At 46.8% G+C, this 25400-nt stretch overlaps 1 protein-coding gene across 1 annotated transcript; it reads left to right on the forward strand.

Moving 5' to 3' along the window:
* The first annotated feature begins 801 nt into the window (after window positions 1-801).
* Window positions 802-17342, forward strand: LOC110519518 (transmembrane emp24 domain-containing protein 1). Its single transcript, XM_036948928.1, has 6 exons — window positions 802-1132; window positions 4377-4474; window positions 4711-4795; window positions 4926-5027; window positions 5273-5440; window positions 16089-17342. The coding sequence occupies exons 1-6, from the start codon at window positions 935-937 to the stop codon at window positions 16137-16139; spliced, it is 702 nt and encodes a 233-aa protein (XP_036804823.1). The 5' UTR covers window positions 802-934; the 3' UTR covers window positions 16140-17342.
* The last annotated feature ends 8058 nt before the right edge of the window (window positions 17343-25400 follow it).

Below are 25400 nucleotides of genomic sequence, written 5' to 3' on the forward strand. Positions count from 1 at the left end.
ACGTCATTGAAATGAGAGTTTGCCCGGTGAGAAGCCACAGATGACGTTGATTTTCTGCAATCTACAGCAGCAACCATTCAAATGTTTCCACTGATAAGTCGTCTCGTTTAAACAGGCCAGTGTTATTATTGGACTATGTTAGCGATGTTGTAAACAGATTTTGCTATCTGTTTTTAACACAAATAGTTTTAACGTCGGCTTTTCAAATGAAGAGCAAAAGAAGGGCTTCTGTGCGTGTTCATGAGGCTACAGCTCAGTTTATGTGTACAATTGAATTCTACTCGTGAATTTACAAGTGTACAATTTAGTTTAGAATTCTTTAGAGTCTATAACGTTTGGGAAGGAGGGACAGGTTTCAGGGTTGTTAATCTGACATATGGAATTGTTTTAAAATTGTCATTTTATGTATCATTTAGCTTTTTGATTTCGAACCCCTTTAGTCATATTAAAAATATATTTAAAAAAAGATTTGATAAAATATTGATTTTGGCCTTTACTCTGAAAGCCCATAGAAACGCATTGAATAACACATTCATAAGTGGCATATAGGACAGTCAAACAACAAATAATACGAAAAAAGGTTTTGAAGTGTCTATCCTAAATCGAGGAGAAAAAAAAACATCTGGAAATATATTAAATGACATTGTACACATTTGTAGCGCTTTTGGGGGGAAGAGAGAGGCACAAAACTTAGTTCATAACTTATTTATACCGGGGAACAAAATGAACGTCCCCAGCAAGGATTCCACCCTCGGCGATTGGTCCCGCAGTGAATCAGTCATACGGATATTCTAGCCAATCGTCTGATCGGAAAAGTTCAACAGATGATGCGGAACATAGAAACACGCTATTGGAAGTTAGCTAGCTAGCCAGGATGATAACGTAGCTATCTATCGTATTTCAGCACATCGAGGAAGCTAATTAATTTATCGCCATGGACACACGTCGGACAGCAGGACGAGGCAGCACAACATGTGTTTTCATGGCGTTAGTTGTAGCGACGTGTCTTGAAACCATTCGTGCTTTCGGCCACAGCCAAGACAGCGAATTCACCTTTATCTTACCAGCCGGAAGAACCGAGTGCTTTTTCCAAACAGCTGCGAAGAACGTTACCATGGAAGTGGAGTATCAGGTAAACTAACTAGTGGGTTAGCTGTCTAGTGTGTGCATTGGCGAGCAACAAAAGATCGCAACGCAGAAGTTAGCAGGCTTGTAACGTTAGCCAATGTAAACACGATACAGTCCCAGAAAAGGCTAGCTGTGACAATGATGCTATTCTCAGTTCGCCTCCCGCGATGACTAACTACAGCAGCAAGCTAGTCGCGCTAGATAACGTTATCTAGCTAACTCGCTAGTTAAGGAAAGAGCCACAGCAGCAGCAAGCTATCTGGTTGTGCCCTTTCGCATGTATGCTGTGTAGGACACTTGACCCAGGCTACACATGAGAGAGACTACTTGAAGCCGTATAAGCAAGGATGCTGTTTTGCAGTAGTATTCCCATCTATAACCGAACCTTTCGTATGATGCAGGTGAACCATATAGATATAACCAAATTGTATCTTTCTCCCAGAGGAGAAAATGGGATACCTGGTCAGTTGTACAACTCAATGCATTCAACTGAAATGTGTCTTCCGCATTTAACCCAACCCCTCTGAATCAGAGAGGTGGGGGGGGGGGTCTTTGGCGCCCAGGGAACAGTGGGTTAACTCCTGAGGAATGTCTCTCTCTCCATCTCTCGTCTTCCACTCTACAGAGATTTAGCCAGTGTAAGTGTTACAAATACATCCTACCCAGTGATGTAAATACATCATTATAAACTGGGTGGTTCAAGCCCTGAATGCTGATTGGCTGACAACCGTGGTATATCAGACCGTATACCACGTTGGTAACCAGTTTATAATAGCAATAAGGCAACAGAGGGTAGGGTAGCTAAGGGCTGTGTCCAGGCACTCAGCGATGCGTCGTGCATAAGAACAGCCCTTAGCCATGGTATATTGGCCATATACCACACCCCCTTGGGCCTTGTTGCTTAATTCTACCACTTCACCTACATCTTGACACAAACGGCTCCAACAACTCTCTCAATTGGGTCATATCTATCAATATGTGTCTTCGTTCTATAGGCTAGCTAGCCTATCTGTACCAGTCCGTCCACAGAGGGGAGGGTAGCTAGCCTGATCCCAGTCCGTCCACAGAGGGGAGGGTAGATAGCCTGATCCCAGTCCGTCCACAGAGGGGAGGGTTGCTAGCCTGATCCCAGTCCGTCCACAGAGGGGAGGGTTGCTAGCCTGATCCCAGTCCGCCCACAGAGGGGAGGGTAGATAGCCTGATCCCAGTCCGCCCACAGAGGGGAGGGTAGCTAGCCTGATCCCAGTCCGCCCACAGAGGGGAGGGTAGCTAGCCTGATCCCAGTCCGCCCACAGAGGGGAGGGTAGCTAGCCTGATCCCAGTCCGCCCACAGAGGGGAGGGTAGCTAGCCTGATCCCAGTCCGCCCACAGAGGGGAGGGTAGCTAGCCTGATCCCAGTCCGCCCACAGAGGGGAGGGTAGCTAGCCTGATCCCAGTCCGCCCACAGAGGGGAGGGTAGATAGCCTGATCCCAGTCCGCCCACAGAGGGGAGGATAGCTAGCCTGATCCCAGTCCGCCCACAGAGGGGAGGGTAGCTAGCCTGATCCCAGTCCGCCCACAGAGGGGAGGGTAGCTAGCCTGATCCCAGTCCGTCCACAGAGGGGAGGGTAGCTAGCCTGATCCCAGTCCGTCCACAGAGGGGAGGGTAGCTAGCCTGATCCCAGTCCGTCCACAGAGGGGAGGGTAGCTAGCCTGATCCCAGTCCGTCCACAGAGGGGAGGGTAGCTAGCCTGATCCCCCCCCCAGGCTCCAGGGTGGCTCCCCCCCCCCCCCCCAGGCTACAGGGTCCCCCCCCAGGCTAGCCAATACTAGAGAGCTATATAAGTGCACACTTCAGAGGAGTAGAGATTATTGGGTTGCAGGCAGCTCTAGTCTGTTTGTTCAGTGGGAGAGTCCCTGTAGTGGAGTTTACAGGCAGCTCTAGTCTGTTTGTTCAGTGGGAGAGTCCCTGTAGTGGAGTTTACAGGCAGCTTGCCACCTATTCAACTCAAGCATGTGTGTTGTGTAACCCCTCTCAGGCAGTGTGTGTTTTGATGTGTAACCCCTCTCAGGCAGTGTGTGTGTTGATGTGTTACCCATCTCAGGCAGTGTGTGTGTGTGTTGATGTGTAAGCCCTCTCAGGCAGTGTGTGTTTTGATGTGTAACCCCTCTCAGGCAGTGTGTGTGTTGTGTAACCCCTCTCAGGCAGTGTGTGTGTGTTGATGTGTAACCCCTCTCAGGCAGTGTGTGTGTGTGTGTGTTGTGTAACCCCTCTCAGGCAGTGTGTGTGTTGCAGTGTAACCCCTCTCAGGCAGTGTGTGTGTGTTGTGTAACTCCTCTCAGGCAGTGTGTGTGTGTGTTGTGTAACCCCTCTCAGGCAGTGTGTGTGTGTTGTGTTACCCCTCTCAGGCAGTGTGTGTGTTGATGTGTAACCCCTCTCAGGCAGTGTGTTGATGTGTACCCCTCTCAGGCAGTGTGTGTGTGTTGTTGTGTAACCCCTCTCAGGCAGTGTGTGTGTGTTGTTGTGTAACCCCTCTCAGGCAGTGTGTGTGTGTTGTTGTGTAACCCCTCTCAGGCAGTGTGTGTGTTGTGTAACCCCTCTCAGGCAGTGTGTGTGTTGTTGTGTAACCCCTCTCAGGCAGTGTGTGTGTTGTTGTGTAACAAGATGGGTTCTATGTGCCAGTATGACTCACATATACAACCTTGTCCTGTGACGTCAGACTGTTCATGTGTAGATGGGTTCTATGTGCCAGTAAGAATCACATCTCTAGAAGAACAGCCATGTTTGTGTTTTTGTTTTCCTTGTGTGATGACGTAGGGGTGTGAGAGTGTGTGTCCATCTGATTTCAGTTGCGATACAGGGGACAGAGAAACAGTTGACACAGAACCTAGTTCCTCCACTATGGTGTAGAGATTAGGCCTATCTGATAGGGGGTTGTCTGCATCCCTATTCCCTATGTAGTGTACTACCTGTGACCAGAAACCCTATGCCCTCTCGGGAGAATGGAGGTTCAGACAGATGTTAGAAATGTGTTGTACAGAAACTGTCAGAGAGAATAGGAGATCCTGTCAGCTCTATTTCCTCTATTTCTACCTGCACCATTCAGAGGGGTTCACGTCACTGAGTACACATCCTGTTTTACTCAGGTAACATGTTTCATATCCTAGCCCTCTGACGTGCAGTGTGACTCATGTCTATAGCTGTTGTAAAAGTACCTTTCTGGTGTGTGTGTGTGTGTGTGTGTGTGTGTGTGTGTTCCTCTCTCCAGGTGATAGCCGGTGCAGGTATGGATGTAGATTTCACCATTCTCTCTCCTCACGGATTCCAGCTCATCTCTGAGTTCCGCCGCTCAGACGGAGTCCACATGTCAGTACCGCTGCCTCTCATTGGTCCAATCTACCCGCACAACATCTCTTCTAGTTCTGCGATTGGTCTATTTCTCTGCTTCTGTGATGTCACAATTCAACCTCAGATCAACCTGTGTCTTTTGACCTCGCTCTCTCCCCTTCCCTCTCTTTTTGGTTTGCTGTTGGCTTTGGGCCCACATCTCTGATTGGTTGCTTTCTCTGTATCAGCGCCTCTGATTGGTTGTTTTGTTCTAGTGTGGAACCCACGGAGGAAGGAGACTACCAGATCTGTTTTGACAACAGCTTCAGCCGCTTCTCTGAGAAGATGGTCTTCTTTGAGGTTTATTTGTATTAATATATCTTTATTAATTGGTTGATTTGATTTACTGTAAGTTGCTCTGGATAAGAGCATCTGCTAATTTAATCAAATGTAAATAAAGATACTATAAAGTGTGTGTGTAAAAATGCAGGTCATCATCGAGGGACAGCCGGGCGACGTGGGCGGGGATGACGAGTGGGCGGGGCTTGGAGAGCCTGAGAGCCTATTGGAGTACAAGCTGGAGGACATTAGGGTGAGTAGGCTATTGGATGGATGACCATGTCTTCAACAACTGAACGAACACAGTACCTTTCCTCTTTTCAAACTCCCCCTCTCTCTCTTCCTCATCACCCTCTCCTTCCTCCTCCTCCCCCTTCCTCCTCTCTCTCCTCTCTCCCCCTCCCCTCCCTCCTCTCTCTCTCCTCCCCTCCCTCATCTCTCCCCCTCCCTCCCCTCCTCTCTCCCCCTCCCCTCCCTCCTCTCTCTCCTCCCCTCCAGGAGTCAATAGACTCAGTACACCGTCGATTAGAGAGAAGTCGTCAGATGCAGACGGTACTGAGAGCGTTTGAGGCCAGGGACCGTAACCTGCTAGAAGACAACCTGTGGAGGGTCTCCTTCTGGTCCTGTACCAGTCTCATTGTAATGCTGGGGGTCGCACTAACTCAGGTAACACCCCCACACTAGGACAACCTGTGGAGGGTCTCCTTCTGGTCCTGTACCAGTCTCATTGTAATGCTGGGGGTCGCACTAACTCAGGTAACACACCCCCACACTAGGACAACCTGTGGAGGGTCTCCTTCTGGTCCTGTACCAGTCTCATTGTAATGCTGGGGGTCGCACTAACTCAGGTAACACCCCCACACTAGGACAACCTGTGGAGGGTCTCCTTCTGGTCCTGTACCAGTCTCATTGTAATTCTGGGGGTCGCACTAACTCAGGTAACACACCCCCACACTAGGACAACCTGTGGAGGGTCTCCTTCTGGTCCTGTACCAGTCTCATTGTAATGCTGGGGGTTGCACTAACTCAGGTAACACCCCCACACTAGGACAACCTGTGGAGGGTCTCCTTCTGGTCCTGTACCAGTCTCCTAGTTACAGACCTGCCAACCTGCACGAATTTTCAGGTCAAAGTATGTTGGTATGAAGAACTACCCTAAAATATGCAAAAAGATGCTTCTAGTGGGCACTTTGAGGTTTTTGAAGCTGAGCCAATCAGAGGGGGAGAGGAGGGTGGTAGATGCTTCTAGTGGGCACTTTGATGTTTTTGAAGCTGAGCCAATCAGAGGACACGGGCGAGGAACAAATCTCTAGCTCCCCGCTTGATCTCCGAAACAGTAGTAGACGTGAGTTCATTGACTAGCAAGGAAACACGGGTTGTGATGTGGTAGGTCTGCGGGTGCCGTAGGTCAGCGGGCGCCGTAGGTCAGCGGGCGCCGTAGGTCAGCGGGCGCCGTAGGTCGGCGGTGCGGTAGGTCGGCGGTGCGGTAGGTCGGCGGTGCGGTGTGTCGGCGGTGCGTTAGGTCAGCGGTGCGGTAGGTCGGCGGTGCGGTAGGTCAGCGGTGCGGTAGGTCAGCGGTGCGGTAGGTCGGCGGTGCGGTGTGTCGGCGGTGCGGTAGGTCGGCGGTGCGGTAGGTCGGCGGTGCGGTAGGTCGGCGGTGCGGTAGGTCAGCGGTGCGGTAGGTCAGCGGTGCGGTAGGTCGGCGGTGCGGTAGGTCAGCGGTGCGGTAGGTCGGCGGTGCGGTAGGTCGGCGGTGCGGTAGGTCAGCGGTGCGGTAGGTCAGCGGTGCGGTAGGTCGGCGGTGCGGTAGGTCAGCGGTGCGGTAGGTCGGCGGGCGCCGTAGGTCACTGCGTGATTAAAAACGGACATGGTATATTAAACATATTTAATATATGTTATAGCCATAACGGCAATAGCAGAAATATACCACTCCCTGTTTAACCTCCAGAACACAGACATAACTCTATATACCCTAGTACAGGGTGTTCAACTCTGACCCTACGAGGTCCAGAACACAGACATAACTCTATATACCCTAGTACAGGGTGTTCAACTCTGACCCTACGAGGTCCAGAACACAGACATAACTCTATATACCCTAGTACAGGGTGTTCAACTCTGACCCTACGAGGTCCAGAACACAGACATAACTCTATATACCCTAGTACAGGGTGTTCAACTCTGACCCTACGAGGTCCAGAACACAGACATAACTCTATATACCCTAGTACAGGGTGTTCAACTCTGACCCTACGAGGTCCAGAACACAGACATAACTCTATATACCCTAGTACAGGGTGTTCAACTCTGACCCTACGAGGTCCAGAACACAGACATAACTCTATATACCCTAGTACAGGGTGTTCAACTCTGACCCTACGAGGTCCAGAACACAGACATAACTCTATATACCCTAGTACAGGGTGTTCAACTCTGACCCTACGAGGTCCAGAACACAGACATAACTCTATATACCCTAGTACAGGGTGTTCAACTCTGACCCTACGAGGTCCAGAACACAGACATAACTCTATATACCCTAGTACAGGGTGTTCAACTCTGACCCTACGAGGTCCAGAACACAGACATAACTCTATATACCCTAGTACAGGGTGTTCAACTCTGACCCTACGAGGTCCAGAACACAGACATAACTCTATATACCCTAGTACAGGGTGTTCAACTCTGACCCTACGAGGTCCAGAACACAGACATAACTCTATATACCCTAGTACAGGGTGTTCAACTCTGACCCTACGAGGTCCAGAACACAGACATAACTCTATATACCCTAGTACAGGGTGTTCAACTCTGACCCTACGAGGTCCAGAACACAGACATAACTCTATATACCCTAGTACAGGGTGTTCAACTCTGACCCTACGAGGTCCAGAACACAGACATAACTCTATATACCCTAGTACAGGGTGTTCAACTCTGACCCTACGAGGTCCAGAACACAGACATAACTCTATATACCCTAGTACAGGGTGTTCAACTCTGACCCTACGAGGTCCAGAACACAGACATAACTCTATATACCCTAGTACAGGGTGTTCAACTCTGACCCTACGAGGTCCAGAACACAGACATAACTCTATATACCCTAGTACAGGGTGTTCAACTCTGACCCTACGAGGTCCAGAACACAGACATAACTCTATATACCCTAGTACAGGGTGTTCAACTCTGACCCTACGAGGTCCAGAACACAGACATAACTCTATATACCCTAGTACAGGGTGTTCAACTCTGACCCTACGAGGTCCAGAACACAGACATAACTCTATATACCCTAGTACAGGGTGTTCAACTCTGACCCTACGAGGTCCAGAACACAGACATAACTCTATATACCCTAGTACAGGGTGTTCAACTCTGACCCTACGAGGTCCAGAACACAGACATAACTCTATATACCCTAGTACAGGGTGTTCAACTCTGACCCTACGAGGTCCAGAACACAGACATAACTCTATATACCCTAGTACAGGGTGTTCAACTCTGACCCTACGAGGTCCAGAACACAGACATAACTCTATATACCCTAGTACAGGGTGTTCAACTCTGACCCTACGAGGTCCAGAACACAGACATAACTCTATATACCCTAGTACAGGGTGTTCAACTCTGACCCTACGAGGTCCAGAACACAGACATAACTCTATATACCCTAGTACAGGGTGTTCAACTCTGACCCTACGAGGTCCAGAACACAGACATAACTCTATATACCCTAGTACAGGGTGTTCAACTCTGACCCTACGAGGTCCAGAACACAGACATAACTCTATATACCCTAGTACAGGGTGTTCAACTCTGACCCTACGAGGTCCAGAACACAGACATAACTCTATATACCCTAGTACAGGGTGTTCAACTCTGACCCTACGAGGTCCAGAACACAGACATAACTCTATATACCCTAGTACAGGGTGTTCAACTCTGACCCTACGAGGTCCAGAACACAGACATAACTCTATATACCCTAGTACAGGGTGTTCAACTCTGACCCTACGAGGTCCAGAACACAGACATAACTCTATATACCCTAGTACAGGGTGTTCAACTCTGACCCTACGAGGTCCAGAACACAGACATAACTCTATATACCCTAGTACAGGGTGTTCAACTCTGACCCTACGAGGTCCAGAACACAGACATAACTCTATATACCCTAGTACAGGGTGTTCAACTCTGACCCTACGAGGTCCAGAACACAGACATAACTCTATATACCCTAGTACAGGGTGTTCAACTCTGACCCTACGAGGTCCAGAACACAGACATAACTCTATATACCCTAGTACAGGGTGTTCAACTCTGACCCTACGAGGTCCAGAACACAGACATAACTCTATATACCCTAGTACAGGGTGTTCAACTCTGACCCTACGAGGTCCAGAACACAGACATAACTCTATATACCCTAGTACAGGGTGTTCAACTCTGACCCTACGAGGTCCAGAACACAGACATAACTCTATATACCCTAGTACAGGGTGTTCAACTCTGACCCTACGAGGTCCAGAACACAGACATAACTCTATATACCCTAGTACAGGGTGTTCAACTCTGACCCTACGAGGTCCAGAACACAGACATAACTCTATATACCCTAGTACAGGGTGTTCAACTCTGACCCTACGAGGTCCAGAACACAGACATAACTCTATATACCCTAGTACAGGGTGTTCAACTCTGACCCTACGAGGTCCAGAACACAGACATAACTCTATATACCCTAGTACAGGGTGTTCAACTCTGACCCTACGAGGTCCAGAACACAGACATAACTCTATATACCCTAGTACAGGGTGTTCAACTCTGACCCTACGAGGTCCAGAACACAGACATAACTCTATATACCCTAGTACAGGGTGTTCAACTCTGACCCTACGAGGTCCAGAACACAGACATAACTCTATATACCCTAGTACAGGGTGTTCAACTCTGACCCTACGAGGTCCAGAACACAGACATAACTCTATATACCCTAGTACAGGGTGTTCAACTCTGACCCTACGAGGTCCAGAACACAGACATAACTCTATATACCCTAGTACAGGGTGTTCAACTCTGACCCTACGAGGTCCAGAACACAGACATAACTCTATATACCCTAGTACAGGGTGTTCAACTCTGACCCTACGAGGTCCAGAACACAGACATAACTCTATATACCCTAGTACAGGGTGTTCAACTCTGACCCTACGAGGTCCAGAACACAGACATAACTCTATATACCCTAGTACAGGGTGTTCAACTCTGACCCTACGAGGTCCAGAACACAGACATAACTCTATATACCCTAGTACAGGGTGTTCAACTCTGACCCTACGAGGTCCAGAACACAGACATAACTCTATATACCCTAGTACAGGGTGTTCAACTCTGACCCTACGAGGTCCAGAACACAGACATAACTCTATATACCCTAGTACAGGGTGTTCAACTCTGACCCTACGAGGTCCAGAACACAGACATAACTCTATATACCCTAGTACAGGGTGTTCAACTCTGACCCTACGAGGTCCAGAACACAGACATAACTCTATATACCCTAGTACAGGGTGTTCAACTCTGACCCTACGAGGTCCAGAACACAGACATAACTCTATATACCCTAGTACAGGGTGTTCAACTCTGACCCTACGAGGTCCAGAACACAGACATAACTCTATATACCCTAGTACAGGGTGTTCAACTCTGACCCTACGAGGTCCAGAACACAGACATAACTCTATATACCCTAGTACAGGGTGTTCAACTCTGACCCTACGAGGTCCAGAACACAGACATAACTCTATATACCCTAGTACAGGGTGTTCAACTCTGACCCTACGAGGTCCAGAACACAGACATAACTCTATATACCCTAGTACAGGGTGTTCAACTCTGACCCTACGAGGTCCAGAACACAGACATAACTCTATATACCCTAGTACAGGGTGTTCAACTCTGACCCTACGAGGTCCAGAACACAGACATAACTCTATATACCCTAGTACAGGGTGTTCAACTCTGACCCTACGAGGTCCAGAACACAGACATAACTCTATATACCCTAGTACAGGGTGTTCAACTCTGACCCTACGAGGTCCAGAACACAGACATAACTCTATATACCCTAGTACAGGGTGTTCAACTCTGACCCTACGAGGTCCAGAACACAGACATAACTCTATATACCCTAGTACAGGGTGTTCAACTCTGACCCTACGAGGTCCAGAACACAGACATAACTCTATATACCCTAGTACAGGGTGTTCAACTCTGACCCTACGAGGTCCAGAACACAGACATAACTCTATATACCCTAGTACAGGGTGTTCAACTCTGACCCTACGAGGTCCAGAACACAGACATAACTCTATATACCCTAGTACAGGGTGTTCAACTCTGACCCTACGAGGTCCAGAACACAGACATAACTCTATATACCCTAGTACAGGGTGTTCAACTCTGACCCTACGAGGTCCAGAACACAGACATAACTCTATATACCCTAGTACAGGGTGTTCAACTCTGACCCTACGAGGTCCAGAACACAGACATAACTCTATATACCCTAGTACAGGGTGTTCAACTCTGACCCTACGAGGTCCAGAACACAGACATAACTCTATATACCCTAGTACAGGGTGTTCAACTCTGACCCTACGAGGTCCAGAACACAGACATAACTCTATATACCCTAGTACAGGGTGTTCAACTCTGACCCTACGAGGTCCAGAACACAGACATAACTCTATATACCCTAGTACAGGGTGTTCAACTCTGACCCTACGAGGTCCAGAACACAGACATAACTCTATATACCCTAGTACAGGGTGTTCAACTCTGACCCTACGAGGTCCAGAACACAGACATAACTCTATATACCCTAGTACAGGGTGTTCAACTCTGACCCTACGAGGTCCAGAACACAGACATAACTCTATATACCCTAGTACAGGGTGTTCAACTCTGACCCTACGAGGTCCAGAACACAGACATAACTCTATATACCCTAGTACAGGGTGTTCAACTCTGACCCTACGAGGTCCAGAACACAGACATAACTCTATATACCCTAGTACAGGGTGTTCAACTCTGACCCTACGAGGTCCAGAACACAGACATAACTCTATATACCCTAGTACAGGGTGTTCAACTCTGACCCTACGAGGTCCAGAACACAGACATAACTCTATATACCCTAGTACAGGGTGTTCAACTCTGACCCTACGAGGTCCAGAACACAGACATAACTCTATATACCCTAGTACAGGGTGTTCAACTCTGACCCTACGAGGTCCAGAACACAGACATAACTCTATATACCCTAGTACAGGGTGTTCAACTCTGACCCTACGAGGTCCAGAACACAGACATAACTCTATATACCCTAGTACAGGGTGTTCAACTCTGACCCTACGAGGTCCAGAACACAGACATAACTCTATATACCCTAGTACAGGGTGTTCAACTCTGACCCTACGAGGTCCAGAACACAGACATAACTCTATATACCCTAGTACAGGGTGTTCAACTCTGACCCTACGAGGTCCAGAACACAGACATAACTCTATATACCCTAGTACAGGGTGTTCAACTCTGACCCTACGAGGTCCAGAACACAGACATAACTCTATATACCCTAGTACAGGGTGTTCAACTCTGACCCTACGAGGTCCAGAACACAGACATAACTCTATATACCCTAGTACAGGGTGTTCAACTCTGACCCTACGAGGTCCAGAACACAGACATAACTCTATATACCCTAGTACAGGGTGTTCAACTCTGACCCTACGAGGTCCAGAACACAGACATAACTCTATATACCCTAGTACAGGGTGTTCAACTCTGACCCTACGAGGTCCAGAACACAGACATAACTCTATATACCCTAGTACAGGGTGTTCAACTCTGACCCTACGAGGTCCAGAACACAGACATAACTCTATATACCCTAGTACAGGGTGTTCAACTCTGACCCTACGAGGTCCAGAACACAGACATAACTCTATATACCCTAGTACAGGGTGTTCAACTCTGACCCTACGAGGTCCAGAACACAGACATAACTCTATATACCCTAGTACAGGGTGTTCAACTCTGACCCTACGAGGTCCAGAACACAGACATAACTCTATATACCCTAGTACAGGGTGTTCAACTCTGACCCTACGAGGTCCAGAACACAGACATAACTCTATATACCCTAGTACAGGGTGTTCAACTCTGACCCTACGAGGTCCAGAACACAGACATAACTCTATATACCCTAGTACAGGGTGTTCAACTCTGACCCTACGAGGTCCAGAACACAGACATAACTCTATATACCCTAGTACAGGGTGTTCAACTCTGACCCTACGAGGTCCAGAACACAGACATAACTCTATATACCCTAGTACAGGGTGTTCAACTCTGACCCTACGAGGTCCAGAACACAGACATAACTCTATATACCCTAGTACAGGGTGTTCAACTCTGACCCTACGAGGTCCAGAACACAGACATAACTCTATATACCCTAGTACAGGGTGTTCAACTCTGACCCTACGAGGTCCAGAACACAGACATAACTCTATATACCCTAGTACAGGGTGTTCAACTCTGACCCTACGAGGTCCAGAACACAGACATAACTCTATATACCCTAGTACAGGGTGTTCAACTCTGACCCTACGAGGTCCAGAACACAGACATAACTCTATATACCCTAGTACAGGGTGTTCAACTCTGACCCTACGAGGTCCAGAACACAGACATAACTCTATATACCCTAGTACAGGGTGTTCAACTCTGACCCTACGAGGTCCAGAACACAGACATAACTCTATATACCCTAGTACAGGGTGTTCAACTCTGACCCTACGAGGTCCAGAACACAGACATAACTCTATATACCCTAGTACAGGGTGTTCAACTCTGACCCTACGAGGTCCAGAACACAGACATAACTCTATATACCCTAGTACAGGGTGTTCAACTCTGACCCTACGAGGTCCAGAACACAGACATAACTCTATATACCCTAGTACAGGGTGTTCAACTCTGACCCTACGAGGTCCAGAACACAGACATAACTCTATATACCCTAGTACAGGGTGTTCAACTCTGACCCTACGAGGTCCAGAACACAGACATAACTCTATATACCCTAGTACAGGGTGTTCAACTCTGACCCTACGAGGTCCAGAACACAGACATAACTCTATATACCCTAGTACAGGGTGTTCAACTCTGACCCTACGAGGTCCAGAACACAGACATAACTCTATATACCCTAGTACAGGGTGTTCAACTCTGACCCTACGAGGTCCAGAACACAGACATAACTCTATATACCCTAGTACAGGGTGTTCAACTCTGACCCTACGAGGTCCAGAACACAGACATAACTCTATATACCCTAGTACAGGGTGTTCAACTCTGACCCTACGAGGTCCAGAACACAGACATAACTCTATATACCCTAGTACAGGGTGTTCAACTCTGACCCTACGAGGTCCAGAACACAGACATAACTCTATATACCCTAGTACAGGGTGTTCAACTCTGACCCTACGAGGTCCAGAACACAGACATAACTCTATATACCCTAGTACAGGGTGTTCAACTCTGACCCTACGAGGTCCAGAACACAGACATAACTCTATATACCCTAGTACAGGGTGTTCAACTCTGACCCTACGAGGTCCAGAACACAGACATAACTCTATATACCCTAGTACAGGGTGTTCAACTCTGGGGAGACGTGGTCCTGGGGTTTAAAATATAATACAAAACACACATCACGACAAGAGAGACCTGGGGAGACGTGGTCCTGGGGTTCAAAATATAATACAAAACACACATCATGACGAGAGAGACCTGGGGAGCCGTGGTCCTGGGGTTCAAAATATAATACAAAACACACATCACGACAAGAGAGACCTGGGGAGACGTGGTCCTGGGGTTCAAAATATAATACAACGTGGTAGCAACACAACATGGTAGGAGAACAAAACATGGTACATGGGCCCAGACAACAGCACAAAGGCAAGAAGGTAGAGACAACAATACATCACGCGAAGCAGCCACAACTGTCAGTAGGAGTCTCCATGATTGAGTCTTTGAATAAAGATGGGTCTATAGTCTACCATTCCTATAGAGGGTCTTCTGCCAACATCATTATGGGATAAAAGGTGCGTTTGATTTGAGCAGTGTGGGGGTCTTCTGCCAACATCATTATGGGATAAAAAGTGCGTTTGATTTGAGCAGTGTGGGGTTCTTCTGCCAACATCATTATGGGATAAAAGGTGTGTTTGATTTGAGCAGTGTGGGGGTCTTCTGCCAACATCATTATGGGATAAAAAGTGCGTTTGATTTGAGCAGTGTGGGGTTCTTCTGCCAACATCATTATGGGATAAAAGGTGTGTTTGATTTGAGCAGTGTGGGGGTCTTCTGCCAACATCATTATGGGATAAAAGGTGTGTTTGATTTGAGCAGTGTGGGGGTCTTCTGCCAACATCATTATGGGATAAAAGGTGCGTTTGATTTGAGCAGTGTGGGGGTCTTCTGCCAACATCACTATGGGATAAAAGGTGTGTTTGATTTGAGCAGTGTGGGGGTCTTCTGCCAACATCATTATGGGATAAAAGGTGCGTTTGATTTGAGCAGTGTGGGGGTCTTCTGCCAACATCATTATGGGATAAAAGGTGCGTTTGATTTGAGCAGTGTGGGGGTCTTCTGCTGACATCATTATAGTGCTAAAAGGTGCGTTTGATTTGAGCAGTGTGGGGGTCTTCTGCCGACATCATTATAGTGCTAAAAGGTGCGTTTGATTTGAGCAGTGTGGGGGTCTTCTGCCGACATCATTATAGTGCTAAAAGGTGCGTTTGATTTGAGCAGTGTGGGGGTCTTCTGCCAACATCATTATGGGATAAAAGGTGTGTTTAATTTGAGCAGTGTGGGGGTCTTCTGCCAACATCATTATTGTGCTAAAAGGTGCGTTTGATTTGAGCAGTGTGGGGGTCTTCTGCCAACATCATTATAGTGCTAAAAGGTGCGTTTGATTTGAGCAGTGTGGGGGTCTTCTGCCAACATCATTATGGGATAAAAGGTGTGTTTGATTTGAGCAGTGTGGGGGTCTTCTGCCAACATCACTATGGGATAAAAGGTGTGTTTGATTTGAGCAGTGTGGGGGTCTTCTGCCAACATCATTATGGGATAAAAGGTGCATTTGATTTGAGCAGTGTGGGGGTCTTCTGCCAACATCAGTGTAATCAGTCACTCAGGTAACATCTCAGTCTCTAACTGTCTGTTCCTCCTCTCTCAGGTCTATACCGTCCGCAGACTGTTTGACGATAAGAGGCGTGTCTGTACATAACAGACACGCCCACTCTGCCACCTCACAGCCAATCAGGGGAAGAGAAGAGAGAAGACGAGGAGGAAGCAGAAGAGTAAATGACCTGCGTCACAAATTGCACCTTATTCCTTATCTAGAGCCCATCTCTGGTCAGAAGATCTTTATTTAACTAGGCAAGCCAGTTAGGATTTACCTAGAGGCAGAACGACAGATTTTTACCTTGTCAGCTCGGGGATTCGATCCAGCAACCTTTCAGTTACTGGCCCAACGCTCTAACCACTAGGCTACCAGCCGTGCCTAGTACTGCACTGTCTAGGGAATAGGGTGCTATTTGGGACACTCCTTTGCCATCTGGGCTCAACACGGTGCCTTTTACTCCCTGGGTGGTGTTCATTAGACACAGAACTAGACAACAGAAATGACAAGAGGTTCTGCCTCCATTTGTCCAATGAGAATGTTCACTTTTGCATTCCCGGAAAAAGAAAAAAAAATTCCGCCCTGTTTGTGCTTATTGGACTTATGGTCCCAGTCTGCCCCTGAGTCAGTCATCATTTACCCACAATGCATCAAGGATGTGATCCACTCAATAGTGCACGTTGGGTTTAAATCTCTCTAGTAATTGAATTTCTATGGTTCCTCCTATTTTACCAGAACAAGCCCCACCCAACCCCTAATGTCCTTCTTCTCTCATTGGTCCATGTCTTTGTGACCTGTTGTGGGTAGCCAATCACCTTTTTTTGGTATTACTGAGTTTTATGTGCCAGTAAGATTCTATGCTGATATCTAGATGAACAGGTATGTTTGTGGGGGGTTTTCAATGTGGGGATGTGTGTGTGTGTGGGGGATGTGTGTGTCCATCTAACTTGTGTGGTATAGGGGACAGAAACAGTTTACAGAGAACCTAGTTTACCATTGATCCTAACGCTTTTGCTACGTCCCAATCCTCCACCCCCCCAAGTGTATACTTGCCTGGCACACTCCCAGTCATGGGTTTAATGGCTGAATCTCCCTCCAGCCAATGACTACACTATTCCAATGCTTTTTAAAACCAGAACAAAAAGTGTGTGAGTGCACACTGGGAGATGGGTGGAGAATTTGGAGGCAACCTGTGATTGTAACTAAGAAGGGAGTGGTACTTTGATCATTCTTAACCATGTTGCCATGGCAGCCAGTGATTTTAATGTTGTTTTTTTACACAATAAAAGACGGGACATTTTCATTTGAGTAACGGTGTAGTTGTGTTTTTATTGTATAGGAACCAGGACCTGGAGCCGTATCCACAAAACACCTCAGAGCAGGAGTGCTGATCCAGGATCTGTCCCTATAATCTGATTCATTATGATCTAACAGGCAAAACTGATTCTAGATCAGAACTCCTATTCTGAGAGGCTTTGTGGTTACGGTCCCAGGATGGATGGTTCTGATTGCGGTGGACAGCTGTGTCTCTCTAGTGGCCTACCGACATCATGACAAACATACAGACCACAGTATACCCAATGAAAAACATGTCATTTTCTAGGAAGTAGCGTTGTAATTTTAACTTTTGTCAGCTTTTTGATTGGTCTTCAGCGCAGATACCACATAAACGGCGCTTAACAGTGGTGTGTCATCTGAAACTCTGGGTTCGCGCCCAGGCTCTGTCGTAACCGGCCGCACAATTGGCCTAGCGTCGTCCGGGTTAGGGAGGGCTTGGTCGGGATGTCCTTGTCTCATCGCGCACCAGCGACTCCGGGCGCAGTGCGCGCTAACCAAGGTTGCCAGGTGCACGGTGTTTCCTTCGACACATTGGTGCGGCTGGCTTCCGGGTTGGATGCGCACTGTGCTAAGAAGCAGTGCGGCTTGGTTGGGTTGTGTATCGGAGGACGCATGACTTTCAACCTTCGACTCTCCCGAGCCTGTCCGGGAGTTGTAGCGATGAGACAAGATAGTAGCTACTAAAAACAATTTAAAACCATGAAATTGGGGAGAAAAAGGGGTCAAATAAAAAAAAGGCATCTAACAGATGCAGTGATATAATTGTAAAGCCCACACAAAAGACTAGGGGACATGACCCTAACGTTAGACATAGAATGATTTAACAAAGTGTTACCAAGAAGGCATCATCATCATCAGTCTTCATTGTTAGGTGCTGCTCCGTACGAGGGACACGATTCAGTCCAATGAGTGTAAAAGAGCAATGCACTGGACAGCTAACAGTGTGGCTTTAAAATGTGTTTTACTCATTCAGTGAGAGAGAGGAGGGAGAGAGCTTGATTTACATTTTATTAGGATCTCCTTTAGCCCAAGGGAAGTAGGAGGTGTCATGGAAGTGACAGAGTGATTAAGAAAGGGAAAGAGAGAGATGGAGAGGACAAAGATAGAGAGAAGGACAAAGAGAGAGAGATGGAGAGAGAGGACAAAGAGAGAGAGATGGAGAGAGAAGGACAAAGAGAGAGAGATGGAGAGAGAGGACAAAGAGAGACAGATGGAGAGAGAGAAGGACAAAGAGAGACAGATGGAGAGAGAGAAGGACAAAGAGAGAGATGGAGAGAGAGAAGGACAAAGAGAGAGAGATGGAGAGAGAGGACAAAGAGAGACAGATGGAGAGAGAGAAGGACAAAGAGAGACAGCTGGAGAGAGAGAAGGACAAAGAGAGAGATGGAGAGAGAGAAGGACAAAGAGAGAGAGATGGAGAGAGAGGACAAAGAGAGAGAGATGGAGAGAGAGAGAAGGACAAAGAGAGAGAGAGAGATGGAGAGAAGGACAAAGAGAGAGAGATGGAGAGAGAAGGACAAAGAGAGAGAGAAGGACAAAGAGAGAGAGAGATGGAGGGAGAAGGACAAAGAGAGAGAGATGGAGGGAGAAGGACAAAGAGAGAGAGATGGAGGGAGAAGGACAAAGCGAGAGAGATGGAGGGAGAAGGACAAAGAGAGAGAGATGGAGGGAGAAGGACAAAGAGAGAGAGAGAGATGGAGAGAGAAGGACAAAGAGAGAGAGAGAAAAGGCATTTTGTTTAGTTAGTTAGTTCATACCGGCATCTGTTACTAAACTGAAACAAGCAGCAGGTAGGCATCCCACAATCCTTCAGGATAATACAGGAAAAGGAAGGAAGTAAGTCTATGACATCCACTAAGTCACAAGGTGTGTGTGTAAACCTGCAGCTTGTCTTGAGGGTTAACCAGAGACACATCAAATCACATTTTATTGATAACATAAACATATGTTGGGCTCCTGAGTGGTGCAGCGGTCTAAGGCACACTATCTCAGTGCGAGAGGAGTCCCTGGTTCGAATCCAGGCTGCATCACATCCGGCCATGATTGGGAGTCCCATTGGCCCAGTGTCGTCCAGGACAACCTGTAGACACACTAGTTATAGACACACACACTAGTTATCACACACACACTAGGACAACCTGTAGACACACTAGTTATAGACACACTATAATAGTGTAATCAGTCACTCAGGTAACATCTCAGTCTCTAACTGTCTGTTCCTCCTCTCTCAGGTCTATACTGTCCGCAGACTGTTTGACGATAAGAGCCTAAAGACACGCCCACTCCGCCACCTCACAGCCAATCAGGGTGGGAAGAAAAGAATGGAGAGAGGAAGGAAGACACAGAAGATGAAATTATCTGCGTCAGGAATTGCATCTAGAGCCTATCTCTGGTCAGAAGTATATTTTAATATAACCTGGCAAGCCAGTTAGGATAGGCAGAATGACAGATTTTTACCTTGTCAGCTCGGGGATTCGATCCAGCAACCTTTCGGTTACTGGCCCAACACTCTAACCACTAGGCTACCAGCCGTGCCTAGTAGTGCACTATCTAGGGAATAGGGTGCTATTTGGGACACTCATTTGCCATCTGGGCTCAACACGGTGCCTTTTACTCCCTGGGTGGTGTTCATTAGACACAGAACTAGACAACAGAAGTGACGAGAGTTTCTGCCTCCATTTGTCCAATGAGAACGTTCACTTTTGCGTTCCCGGAAAAAAAAATTCCGCCCTGTTTGTGCTTTTTGAACGCAGCTCTGGGACTGTAGCCACAAATTGTCCCAAGAGTTGGAGTGCTGATCTAGGATCAGGTCCCAACCTGTCCATGTAATCTGATTCATTATGATCTAAAGGGCCAAACTGATCCTAGATCAGCCCTCATACTCTGAGAGACTTTATGTTAATGCATTTTTGTTTTGTTTTGGATCATCCCGTAGAAATAGAATCACTAGAATGAGAGACTCATCGTTTGTAGATCAGTGGGTCCAGGGGCGGACTGGCATTTCTGGGCAGATACCAGATGGGCTGGTAGCCCAGTGGGCCTGTCTCAATTAGCATTTTGTAAAAAAATTGTGTATATATATATATATATATATATATATATATACACACAGTGGGGCAAAAAAGTATTTAGTCAGCCACCAATTGTGCAAGTTCTCCCACTTAAAAAGATGAGAGAGGCCTGTAATTTTTATCATAGTTACACTTCAACTATGACAGACCAAATGAGAAAAAAAATCCAGAAAATCACATTGTAGGATTTTTAATGAATTTATTTGCAAATGATGGTGGAAAATAAGTATTTGGTCACCTACAAACAAGCAAGATTTCTGGCTTTCACAGACCTGTAACTTCTTCTTTAAGAGGCTCCTCTGTCATCCACTCGTTACCTGTATTAATTGCACCTGTTTGAACTTGTTATCAGTATAAAATACACCTGTCCACAACCTCAAACAGTCACACTCCAAACTCCACTATGGCCAAGGCCAAAGAGCTGTCAAAGGACACCAGAAACAAAATTGTAGACCTGCACCAGGCTGGGAAGACTGAATCTGCAATAGGTAAGCAGCTTGGTTTGAAGAAATCAACTGTGGGAGCAATTATTAGGAAATGGAAGACATACAAGACCACTGATAATCTCCCTCGATCTGGGGCTCCACGCAAGATCTCACCCCGTGGGGTCAAAAAGATCACAAGAACGGTGAGCAAAAATCCCAGAACCACACCGGGGGACCTAGTGAATGACCTGCAGAGAGCTGGGACCAATGTAACAAAGCCTACCATCAGTAACACACTACGCCACCAGGGACTCAAATCCTGCAGTGCCAGACGTGTCCCCCTGCTTAAGCTAGTACATGTCCAGGCCCGTCTGAAGTTTGCTAGAGAGCATTTGGATGATCCAGAAGAAGATTGGGAGAATGTCATATGGTCAGATGAAACCAAAATATAACTTTTTGGTAAAAACTCAACTCGTCGTGTTTGGAGGACAAAGAATGCTGAGTTGCATCCAAAGAACACCATACCTACTGTGAAGCATGGGGGTGGAAACATCGTGCTTTGGGGCTGTTTTTCTGCAAAGGGACCAGGACGACTGATCCGTGTAAAGGAAAGAATGAATGGGGCCATGTATCGTGAGATTTTGAGTGAAAACTTCCTTCCATCAGCAAGGGCATTGAAGATGAAACGTGGCTGGGTCTTTCAGCATGACAATGATCCCAAACACACCGCCCGGGCAATGAAGGAGTGGCTTCGTAAGAAGCATTTGAAGGTCCTGGAGTGGCCTAGCCAGTCTCCAGATGTCAACCCCATAGAAAATCTTTGGAGGTAGTTGAAAGTCTGTGTTGCCCAGCAACAGCCCCAAAAACATCACTGCTCTAGAGGAGATCTGCATGGAGGAATGGGCCAAAATACCAGCAACAGTGTGTGAAAACCTTGTGAAAACGTTTGACCTCTGTCATTGCCAACAAAGGGTATATAACAAAGTATTGAGAAACTTTTGTTATTGACCAAATACTTATTTTCCACCATAATTTGCAAATAAATTCATTAAAAATCCTACAATGTGATTTTCTGGATTTTTTTTCTCATTTTGTCTGTCATAGTTGAAGTGTACATATGATGAAAATTACAGGCCTCTCTCATCTTTTTAAGTGGGAGAACTTGCACAATTGGTGGCTGACTAAATACTTTTTTGCCCCACTGTATATAATTTTTACAAAATGCTAATTTTCTATATCTAATAATGCGTCATGGATAAAAATGGGTCAGTGTGTTAGACATTCCAGAGCTGACTTATGGTCCCAGTCTGCCCCTGAGTCAGTCATAATTTACCCACAATGCATCAAGGATGTGATCCGCTCAATAGTGCACGTTGGGTTTAAATCTCTCTAGTAATTGAATTTCTATGGATCCTCCTATTTTACCAGAACAAGCCCCACCCAACCCCTAATGTCCTTCTTCTCTCATTGGTCCATGTCTTTGTGACCTGTTGTAGGTAGCCAATCACCTTTTTTTGGTATTACTGAGTTTTATGTGCCAGTAAGATTCTATGCTGATATCTAGATGAACAGGTATGTTTTGGGGGGGTTTTCAATGTGGGGATGTGTGTGTGTGTGTGGGGTGTGTGTGTGTGTCCATCTAACTGTTGTGGTATAGGGGACAGAAACAGTTTACAGAGAACCTAGTTTACCATTGATCCTAACGCTTTTGCTACGTCCCAATCCTCCACCCCCCCAAGTGTATACTTGCCTGGCACACTCCCAGTCATGGGTTTAATGGCTGAATCTCCCTCCAGCCAATGACTACACCATTCCAATGCTTTTTAAAACCAGAACAAAAAGTGTATGAGTGCACACTGGGAGATGGGTGGAGAATTTGGAGGCAACCTGTGATTGTAACTAAGTAGGGAGTGGTACTTTGATCATTCTTAACCATGTTGCCATGGCAGCCAGTGATTTTAATGTTGTTTTTTTACACAATAAAAGACGGGACATTTTCATTTGAGTAACGGTGTAGTTGTTATTTTATTGTATAGGAACCAGGACCTGGAGTCGTATCCACAAAACACCTCAGAGCAGGAGTGCTGATCCAGGATCTGTCCCTATAATCTGATTCATTATGATCTAACAGGCAAAACTGATTCTAGATCAGAACTCCTATTCTGAGAGGCTTTGTGGTTACGGTCCCAGGATGGATGGTTCTGATTGCGGTGGACAGCTGTGTCTCTCTAGTGGCCTACCGACATCATGACAAACATACAGACCACAGTATACCCAATGAAAAACATGTCATTTTCCAGGAAGTAGCCTTGTCATTTTAACTTTTGTCAGCTTTTTGATTGGTCTTCAGCGCAAATACCACATAAACGGCACTTAACAGTGGTGTGTCATCTGAGACTCTGGGTTTGCGCCCAGGCTCTGTCGTAACCGGCCGCACAATTGGCCTAGCGTCGTCCGGGTTAGGGAGGGCTTGGTCGGGATGTCCTTGTCTCATCGCGCACCAGCGACTCCGGGCGCAGTGCGCGCTAACCAAGGTTGCCAGGTGCACGGTGTTTCCTTCGACACATTGGTGCAGCTGGCTTCCGGGTTGGATGCGCACTGTGCTAAGAAGCAGTGCGGCTTGGTTGGGTTGTGTATCAGAGGACGCATGACTTTCAACCTTCGACTCTCCCGAGCCCGTACGGGAGTTGTAGCGAAGAGACAAGATAGTAGCTACTAAAAACAATTTAAAACCATGAAATTGGGGAGAAAAAGGGGTCAAATAAAAAAAAGGCATCTAACAGATGCAGTGATATAATTGTAAAGCCCACACAAAAGACTAGGGGACATGACCCTAACGTTAGACATAGAATGATTTAACAAAGTGTTACCAAGAAGGCATCATCATCATCATCAGTCTTCATTGTTAGGTGCTGCTCCGTACGAGGGACACGATTCAGTCCAATGAGTGTAAAAGAGCAATGCACTGGACAGCTAACAGTGTGGCTTTAAAATGTGTTTTACTCATTCAGTGAGAGAGAGGAGGGAGAGAGCTTGATTTACATTTTATCAGGATCTCCTTTAGCCCAAGGGAAGTAGGAGGTGTCATGGAAGTGACAGAGGGACGGAAAAGAGAGAGATGGAGGGAGAATAACAAAGAGAGAAGGAAAAGAGAGAGAGATGGAGGGAGAAGGACAACGAGAGAGAGAGATGGAGGGAGAAGAACAAAGAGAGAGGTGGAGGGAGAAGAACAAAGAGAGAGGTGGAGGGAGAAGAACAAAGAGAGAGAGGTGGAGGGAGAAGAACAAAGAGAGAGAGGTGGAGGGAGAAGAACAAAGAGAGAGAGGTGGAGGGAGAAGGACAAAGAGAGAAGGAAAAGAGAGAGAGATGGAGGGAGAAGGAAAAGAGAGAGAGATGGAGGGAGAAGGACAAAGAGAGAGAGAGAGAGAGATGGAGGGAGAAGGACAAAGAGAGAGATGGAGGGAGAAGGACAAAGAGAGAGAGAGATGGAGGGAGAAGGACAAAGAGAGAGAGAGATGGAGGGAGAAGGACAAAGGGAGAGAGATGGAGGGAGAAGGACAAAGAGAGAGAAAAGGCATTTTGTTAGTTAGTTCATACCGGCATCTGTTACTAAACTAAAACAAGCAGCAGGTAGGCATCCCACAATCCTTCAGGATAATACAGGAAAAGGAAGTAAGTCTTTGACATCCACTAAGTCACAAGGTGTGTGTGTAAACCTGCAGCTTGTCTTGAGGGTTAACCAGAGACACATCAAATCACATTTTATTGATAACATAAACATATGTTGGGCTCCTGAGTGGTGCAGCGGTCTAAGGCACACTATCTCAGTGCGAGAGGCGTCCCAGGTTCGAATCCAGGCTGCATCACATCCGGCCGTGATTGGGAGTCCCATAGGGTGTCGCACAATTGGCCCAGTGTCGTCCGGGTGTGCCCGGGGAAGGCCGTCATTGTAAATAAGAATTTGTTCTTAACTGACTTGCCTAGTTAAATGAATAATAATTTAGCAGATGTTATTGTGGGTGTAACGAAATGCTTGTGTTCCACCCTCCCCTCTCTCTCTCCCCCACCCTCCCCATCTCTCTCTCTCAGCCACCCTCCCCCCTTCTCTCTCTCTCCCCCCTCTTTCACACACACACACACACACACACTAGGACAACCTGTAGACACACCAGTTATAGACACACACACTAGTTATCACACACACACACACACACACACGCACTAGGACAACCTGTAGACACACTAGTTATAGACACACACACTAGTTATCACACACACTAGTTATCACACACAGACACACTAGTTATACACACACACACACACTAGGACAACCTGTAGACACACTAGTTATAGACACACACACTAGTTATCACACACACACTAGGACAACCTGTAGACACACTATACTAGTGTAATCAGTCACTCAGGTAACATCTCAGTCTCTAACTGTCTGTTAGAGGTTCTGCCTCCTCTCTCAGGTCTATACGTCCGCAGACTGTTTGACGATAAGAGGCGTGTCTGTACATAAAGAC

This window comes from Oncorhynchus mykiss, chromosome 17 (assembly GCF_013265735.2).
Source record: "Oncorhynchus mykiss isolate Arlee chromosome 17, USDA_OmykA_1.1, whole genome shotgun sequence".
NCBI classification, from domain to species: domain Eukaryota; kingdom Metazoa; phylum Chordata; class Actinopteri; order Salmoniformes; family Salmonidae; genus Oncorhynchus; species Oncorhynchus mykiss.

What these genes read in the sequence shown, in the direction of transcription:
- LOC110519518 (XM_036948928.1), top strand. Translation starts at nt 935, where the DNA reads ATGGACACACGTCGGACAGCAGGACGAGGCAGCACAACATGTGTTTTC. An exon ending in AGAAGATGGTCTTCTTTGAG is followed by an intron (nt 4,796 to 4,925) that starts GTTTATTTGTAT and finishes GTAAAAATGCAG; the next exon opens with GTCATCATCGAGGGACAGCC. An exon ending in ACAAGCTGGAGGACATTAGG is followed by an intron (nt 5,028 to 5,272) that starts GTGAGTAGGCTA and finishes CCTCCCCTCCAG; the next exon opens with GAGTCAATAGACTCAGTACA.